This window comes from Pararge aegeria, chromosome 10, assembly GCF_905163445.1.
Source record: "Pararge aegeria chromosome 10, ilParAegt1.1, whole genome shotgun sequence".
Taxonomy (NCBI): Eukaryota; Metazoa; Arthropoda; class Insecta; order Lepidoptera; family Nymphalidae; genus Pararge; species Pararge aegeria.
In genome coordinates this window covers 5,326,903-5,335,894 of record NC_053189.1, presented here as the reverse complement: position 1 = coordinate 5,335,894, position 8,992 = coordinate 5,326,903, and the positions used below count along the sequence as shown (strand labels likewise).

The following is an 8,992-nucleotide window of genomic DNA, read 5'->3' as shown; positions in this document are numbered from 1 at the left end:
TTACTTCTCAAAGAAATTTGCCGCTTTTCGGAAGTACATGGTTATGATACACGCGCCGGCGGCTTCTTTTGAAATCTAAAACAATCGTTGCCGCCGCGCCGAAATCATAACATTTGACACTATTCATGCAAAATAATTTCGAATTTTAAGAGTACCTACAGGTGTTCCAAAGAATAAATAAGTTTCAGATTGGTGATTTTAGATTGGTGGAGGACGCATGAGACAGAGTATCCGATTTTATCGAAAATGGCCCGTGATTTTCTCTCAATACCTGCAACTTCAGTACCTGCTGAGAGGTTATTTTCTAAAGCATCATTAGTAATTAGAAAACATAGAAATAGGTTAAGTGATGAGTCAGCCAGATGGTTACTTTGTATTAATTCTTGGTCAAAAGAATTGATATAAAGTATCATAACCTAATGATAAAGCTGTTGATTTGTGTTGTATTTTATTTTTTATTCAAATAAATGATAAATCGTAAAACTCTTTTATTAAATTTCTTATAAGTTGAGGGTTCAATCTCTTTCTAGACAGATAAGTATTGTTCTTTAAAATACAGTCAAGTTATTGTAATTAATTTGTTTTTTTACATGTTTTAGCAAATGTAAGCTTATAAATCATAAATGTTTATTAAGAAACAGTTACTTCCATGGAAAACGACATATAGGTCAGTTGATTTTTCGAATTTCTTATCAAATCTTCAGTTATTTATTAATCTGCTTGATCTTTACTATGGCTATGTTAATTCAAGCTCACAATGTTCCAATTCTAATACGTTTTTCTAAGATTTAAAGTAAACTTTAATAAATAGTAATAGACTAATAGGTAATTGCAAGACTTGCAAGACTCTTGCTGCAAGACCAAGACCAAGACCAAGACTGGGAGCGCAAGACCAAGACCAAGACCAAGACCAGGTGTATTGGCGCAAGACCAAGACCAAGACTGGCTAAGTCTCGTCTTGTTCTTGCATTTGGGCAACACTAGACTGAAGTATGGCAAATACGTATTTGGATCCTTCTACAAATGTTTGTTTATGATAAACACAAAACATCCTGGTTAAATACCGGCAAGATGAGTTCAGAGAATAAAATAAATATTTATTTCGTTACCTTTGAGTCATAAAATGAAATAGCCTTACAAAATCCCGCTTCATACTTTAACGATAACACACCTGCAGTAGTTCACAGCACAACATAAATAAGACAGGGAAAAAAGCTACAAAATACTCGACGCTCTTTGTTACTTTTCTATACAGCTTTGCGAACCTTGTATATTATGATTAATTCTAAGACGGTTTGCCTTTCCAAGAATTTTGACTCATTTTCTATCGAGTTCACTTTTTAACATATTACAAATGAGACGTTGTGGTATAATATCAAGTTGTTCAAAAACAATTACCTCAATATCACTCTACCTTATGATTTATTTTGCTCAAAATTGATTGAAATATTCGATACTCTTGTAATTTCTTTACGTGACTTCGTCCCCGTAGAATATTGTATTGTATTGCAGCGAATCTAATAAAATAAATAAATATATAACGACAATACACACATCGCCATCTAGCCGGAAAATAAGCGTTGCTTAATATGTATATATTACATGAGTATATGTGTATATTACATAGACACTGAAAAACAATCATGTTCTTCAAAAAAAATATTTTCTTGATTCGGAAACCGAATCCACGGCATTGTACTCCGAAAGCAGGGTCACTGCCCACTGTGCCAATAAGCCGACAATTAAAATATTTACCCGAAATAAAAAATTCTTTGTTTTAAACATGGATGGGTTACAACTTTTTATTTAAATACGTTAAGCTTTGAATAAGTGATTGAGGTCCAAAAATTATTATAACCAAGCATTCAAACATTTTCATGTTTAAAAAAAAGTAGTATGGAACTCTTCATTCTGTCATCATCTATCAATTGTCTTTAAACTATAGATAATGTAATCAATATGTACATATATAATTAAGTGCGGCCGGAATACCACTTAAGTTTTCGACTAATGAGATTTCCTTAATCCTTCAGAGAGAGCACTTGTGTGTAATTGGTTTAACATTGTTTTGGACTTCTCTAACATTATGTTCTTAAATTGCCACAACATCGCCACCTTTTGATAGGTAAAATTTTTGAGCCTAAGTTTCTGTTGGTAAAAATCCTTACATAAAAGAATAAAGTTAGTAGAGCAATCCTTATTAAAGATTTGTATAAATTAGATAAATCACTAGCTTAAATACACAGCTAAACCAATAATAAATTTCGAGCGTATTAAGAATACGACAAATCTGATGCCTGGTTCATCAAGACTCTTCGAGTCAGTCTTAGTATTTCCATTAAAATATTGAAACGACAGGGAAATGGTGTATCTACTCGTTGACTTCGCATGTGCATGTTATTGGGCCATCTTGCTCCGCCATTTCCTGTGGAAGATTGATAGTTACGTTTGACGATTAACTTTATTATCCCAGTTTGCACACTTCATTTTAATTGAAAACGACTACAATCATAGTACTTTGTGAGCATAATGCTATTACGTGAGGTCGTTTGATTGCAAAGTAGGTATCGCGCATGATCTTATTAAGGCTATTTTTGTCACAGAAAAGGTCAAATCTAAAAAAGTGGTAACATTTATATCATTTATGTTATCTACATTCTATGACACTCTTTAGTTCTCATGTTAATAAACTCTAACAAAGCGAGCTGCTAACACGCCGTGACGGTGAAATGACAGCAAGTCGTTTCGGTACTGCTGCCCAGTTGGATGTATTTGAGGATGTGAAGATAAAGTTGGACAGCTCGCTTTCGGCGCGCTTTCGACTAGTTTTAGACAGGATCACTAGCTGGAAGTCAACTTGAAAGCTTAAAACTTCCTTGCTTAAAATGTGCGGTTTCAAATAAAGTCTATTCCTAAAGGACGCTATCCGCAAGTGTACCCGTCACGAGTCTTTGGCTATTTAATTCCTTTTCTTTGTGAATTTTTAACACACGTATAATCCCCTTATCTAAGTGTTGATATTATTTTGAAGCATTGTGGTTACAATGACATACCAAAATCTTTTTAAAACTTAGGGCCCCCAAATATTACCTCTTCCCTCTTCATTATTAACTATTGTTGATATTCTGAAATGTTGACTTTATTAGACCACGGACATTGTATTATTAACTCATGAGATCTGCAAGGGTTCAGTCTCTTGGATAAACGATAAGCTAAGAAGGATTGCTACGAATGATGTTTGATATGTGAGATTTGGCAGTGTTGACTTCAATATCGGTGTTTACACTTCATTACATGTGACGAGTCATTCCCTATTGTGGCTACTCTTCACAAACATCGCAAACATATACGTCTGTATTTGTGGCCAATATGTTGGACTGACACGCAAGATCAGGGAGATCCAAAATGTTCGGCTTTTCAACACTGATCAAACAGCACTTAGTCAAGTGTCAACTTGCCAACTTGTTCAGTTTCAAAAAATATAGTCAAGCTTCGACGTTGTCGAAAGACAGCTTGAACATTACCGTACAATTTGCGCGTGCGATTTAAAAAATAACTTAAGTCTCTGGAAAAGATATTTGCGATTGATTCTCTTCGGAGCATTGTTAGTTATGTTAGTATCACTGTCTTCAACTTTTCCCAGGGATGACATCAATAACCTAGTAGATGAACCTGAGTTGGTAGCATTGATCAAATTAACGAAAACTCGTGCTAATGACGTTGAAATGTCTAATTATTTTTTTGTTATTTTAGTTTATTAATGGTGCTGAAGTCACATTGCAGTCATTGTATAATTTATGATCAAACGAACTTACCTGTAAGTGAAGTTCGATCCAAATTATGCGAGCAGGCTTCATTCGACGCGATTTGGGGTTTTACTTATTGTAGCAACACTCTCTAGCTATCAGCCTTCACGTTATTCATAGTAGGGAAAAAACAATTTTTCGTATGGTATCACTATATTTTTCCCACCCTCACGTAGACATCCCTACCATCAATCATTAGTTTAAAGCAATCTATTCTAAATTAAACTTTATTTATCTTTTTTTCCTTTTTTTTTTTTTTTTTTATCAGATGTATTATTTTTATCACTATACTGGGAGGGTCTTTTTTTTTTTTTTTTTTTTTTACACTTAAAAATAGTTATTACCTTAGGGTGGGTCCCCCCCAAATCGCGTCGAATGAAGCCTGCTCGCATAATTTGGATCGAACTTCACTTACAGGTAAGTTCGTTTGATCATAAATTATGCTTCACAAGCTTCATTCTAGCGATTTGGGGTTTTACTTATTGTAGATGTTTATAGCTGTATTTGTAAAAATAATACATAAAACAGGTATTCTTCTTAAAATAACACATCAAAAACGTTTTAAATTGAATTTTTATTCTAATAAAGTTAACAAAAAACATTAAGTTACCTACTTTTAATTCACAGGTAGATAAAACAAAAAAAAAATTAACAATCATATTAAATTTAAAATTCTTTCATTTACCATTTAAGAAGTCTTTTTTCTTTAATAGAATGTAATAAACTCTTATTAATCTAATTATCTTAGTTACAATGGTTGCTAAGAATGGATTGAGCAAATGAGCTTTTATCGTTAACAATAACTTCCTTATTATAAAATTTAGCAAAAACTCCAGATGCTTCACTCCAACCAGCCGTTCTCCTTATAATGTCAAGATTGACTCCCAGCCTATAAGCCGACGAAGTTGATGCATGGCGAGTGCTATGGGCACTAAATATTGTAGTATCCAAGCCACTGTTAGCCAAAATAGTCTTTATCCAGCGACTTAATGTCTGCGTCGATATCTCTTTATAAGGTTTCTTGTAACTTAAAAATAATCTGTCTTGATTATTTACCCGCAAATTCTCAGTTCTATTTAAATAAGCTAAGACGCATAATGCTGGGCAGATTTCAGGCCGGGGAGTGAAGAAGGGGAGTTTTAACAAAGGTTGATGTGCATCTAACCTAGAAGTCTTTATAAAATCGGGTATTTTGATAATCACTTCACTACCCTGATTTACAAACACGTTTCTAGTCTTTATGAGAGATATCGTCTGGACACGATGAGCCGTCACCAAGGCAATAAGTGTAACAGCTTTCTTTGAAAGGTCCTCTAAGCTCAACGTATGGTTGGGCCATAACTTGCTTAAATAATTCAAAACTATATTAGGTTCCCAAGTTATATCATATTTAGGCGCGGGAGGCCGTAACCTTTACACTCCCTTCATAAATCTCTTAACTCTGGTATCATCAATAGAATTTCCCATTAATAAACTTATTGCTGATTTATGAGAGTTAATAGTCCCATACTTTGCTCCCTGATCAAAAAGCTGACTTAAATAATGTATAATTTCTGGAATCGATGCAGAGCAATAGCTTAGTTCTTTATTCTCGCAATATGTTATCCAAGACCTAATACATCCATCATATTGCTTATAGGTACTGTCAGCTAAAGACGATAAGATGATATCCACAGATCTTGAGGAAAGATGTCGTTCTATTAGCGTTTTCCTGACAATCGCACGGCAATCAATTCTAGCGAGCTGTGCAGATTGTGATGAAGTCTGAAAGGAGATACGAGCAATCGCTTATCTGGATGAAAAAATACCTCCTTAGAAATTTTAATCTTTTGGTATAATGGATACCACGGTTGGGTAGGCCAATTTGGTATTACAACAATGCCCTCCGCCCTATCATCTATAATTTTACGAATCATCTTTAGTACTAATGCAAATGGAGGAAAAGCATAAAAATTAAGATGAGTCCAAGATATTGTGAAAGCATCAATTGTCCAAGCATCAGGATCCTGTTTCCAAGATACATAAGTAGAACATTTCTTATTATTTCTAGATGCGAACAAGTCTACTGTAGGTTGTCCTAGCGACAGAATGATTGCTTGAAAGGCATAATCTGCAAGTTCCCATTCTGTCTCCTGAAATTTAATTCTAGACCTGGTATCAGCTTCCACATTATCCTTGGATTTGATATAAGATGCAAATATAAAAATTTCCCTATTTTCACACCATTGCCAAATTTGTCGTGTAATTTCTTCAAGGTGTGGATATTGTATACTACCCATTTTATTAATACATGCTATAGCAGTAGTGTTATCGATTCTCAAAAGAATCTCTGTATTAGTAATATGTTTAGCATAAACTTTTAAAGCAAAAAAAGCTGCTTTAAGCTCTAATAAATTTATGTGTTTCGTCCTTTCTGCGTTGGTCCAAAAACCATGCGATCCGTTTCCGTTACAATATGCTCCCCAACCCGTAAGAGAAGCGTCTGAGAAAATCTCAAAGGTAAAATTATGACTGCGTAGCTTAGCATAATCGGCTTTAATATGTCTCAACCACCATAACATATCTTCATTCAATCTTGCTGGAATTTGTATAATTTGATCGTACGACGAATTAGATAATAAACATAAAAATTTAAATCTTTCAAAACGCTTAGTATATAACCAAGAGTAATCTATAGCAGGGCAAGCTGATATTAAATTACCAAGAAAACTAGAATAATCCCGTAAACTACAAGTCTTTGTATTTAAGAACTTTAAAATTAATTGTTGAATTTTAGTTCTCTTTTCAAAGGGTAGCTCCAATATCATGTCTTCTGAATTAAATATATAACCTAAATATTTGCACTCCTTTGAAGGTGTTAAACAACTCTTATCATAATTTATTAGAAATCCCAGACCTTCGAGAAGGTTCTTGATAAATATAATGTTTTTAAGGCACTCCACATATGAACTGCCAAATATTATTATATCATCTAAATATATAACTGTTAATATATTATTTGACCTGCAGTATTCCATTACTGGTTTTAATATTTTTGTAAAAACGTACGGTGCTGTCGTTAAGCCAAACGGTAGGCAATTATATGCATAAAGAGTCTCATTAAATTTAAACTTTAAATATTTTCTGTGCAATCTATGAATTGGTAGTAAATAGTATGCATCCTTCAGATCCATAGAAGCCATAAAACATTTGGGAAACATTAATTTGGTGGCAGTACGGTAATCCTCTAATTTAAAATGTTCAATCTTTATAAACTTATTTAAACATTTTAAATTTAAAATAAATCTATTCTCTCCGTTTGGTTTAGGCACCAGAAAAACCGTAGAAATAAATTCCCTGTCCTCGTGATTCGATTCTGAAATGGCGTCGATATCTAATAATTTCTGTATACATTTATTAAATGCAAATAATTCCTTTTTAGATCTTACAATAGTACAAGCCCAATCACTGCGAATGGGTTGTGAAACAAAAGGAATCTTATAGCCCTTTAACCAGTCTAATATAAGCGGGTCACTAGTTATATTCCCCCATTGTTGAAAGAAATATGACAGTCGCCCCGCATAACGTACCTCGTGGTCAATGCTCAAAACCGCTGCTGTCTCTGACGCCGCGGAGGAGGTGGAGGGCTGCGGCGGTAGTGCCGCTGGCGGCCCTGAGCTGGCGCTGGAGTTGGCGCTGGCGCTGCACGGTCCTGCAGTCGTTGTTTCCCCATATAAGAACGTGCTGCTATTTTCCGATATGGGGTCCGTTGGTTTAAAGACTTTGGGACTGATCTAGTTGACGTAGCATTTTTACTCAAAAAACTTGTCTTCGGTATGACTTTTAAAATTTGTCCCGATCTATTAATACCTTGAGCTGTCTTTAACTTCTCCGACATGTTGTCACCAAAGAGATATTTTTCAGGTAATGTATCCATAACGATGTCTTTCATCTTCTGGTTTATCGAACTTAAAATAAGCATTCTTCGTCTTTTCGTTTCGAGCTGGTATACATCACATAAAATGCGACAAGCATCACTTAAAGGTCTTAATAATATCGATTTTGTGTCGATATGTAACTTTTTGGCTGGGTCACTTATTATAGAGTCGACAGATTTACTAAGTGCTGACAATGCCAACCCGATCTGTTTTTGTTTATGAAAAATAGAAGAGTCTCGTTTTACTAAACTTTCTGCTAGTGCTACTTTTACTTCAGGATTTAAAATTGGTGGTACCAGTGTTTCTAAATTATTAGGTATAGGATATAACTTTACCAAGTCTCTTTTGATATCCTCTTTAAGCCCTCTTTTCAAAATGTCTTGCCATCTTGTGGCAATATCCTTATGGATAGGAGGTCCGAGTTCAGTAACAAGTTCGGGAACATCACCTAACAATGAAAGTATTGACCCATCCAACTCGAGGTCATTATTCCCCTCGATTTCAGAGACTGCTGAATCGGCACCGCCGATCTGCGAAACTGCTGGTATCTCAACAGCCGCCTCAGGCCGTGTTATGTCCTCCATTGATAACACGATGTCTGGACGTCGCTCGGTGACATCATCAAGAGCGTCGAACGAATCCGGTAAAGCCTGGTATAATATGTCATTCTTCGTCTGGCTGACATCTGTAAACGTCCCCACGTTTAGACTTTAACATAGGTTACAAGATCACTTCTACTGTAAAAGTAGGTAGGTAGGAAAAAATAAATAAATAATAAAAAATAAAACCCATACTGTGCATAGTATAGCATAGCATAATTATTATGAAGGAGTAAACCAATTAGCGGAGTCTCACATCATTATAACATCTACCAAATATTCCTCAATAAGATAATTATGAAGGAAGAATCCCAAAAACGGAGACTCACATCATGTATATAGTTCTTATATAGGTACTCTGGTTGCGTAAATATGAAGGAAGAATCCCAAAAAGCGGAGACTCACATAATATGTTTGGGTTATATTCGCTTTCATAGCGTAAATATGAAGGAAGAATCCCAAAAACGGAGACTCACATCATATAAAATATAAACTTACTATTATTCTCGTCACTCGAACTACTAGAAGGTAGACGCATTATACGTTTCCTCGCCGGTGTGTTCGACAATTTTTCTTCCAGTTTCCTTATCTTTCTAAGAATCTTCGCTTCCCTCGCCTCTGTCTTCCTTTTGCCCATCGTGTATTATATAGTTTCACTTTTATTTTAATA

The 8,992-nt window shown here is 34.8% G+C and overlaps 1 protein-coding gene across 1 annotated transcript; it reads right to left on the bottom strand.

Annotated features, from left to right (window-relative positions):
• Window positions 1-5,232: 5,232 nt before the first annotated feature.
• LOC120627160 lies at window positions 5,233-8,992 on the bottom strand. The gene is made up of 3 exons (XM_039895035.1): window positions 8,821-8,992; window positions 7,376-8,408; window positions 5,233-5,570 (listed from the first exon to the last, which is right to left on the bottom strand). Exons 1-2 carry the CDS (start codon window positions 8,957-8,959, stop codon window positions 7,390-7,392), a joined length of 1,158 nt encoding a protein of 385 aa, XP_039750969.1. The 5' UTR covers window positions 8,960-8,992; the 3' UTR covers window positions 5,233-5,570; window positions 7,376-7,389.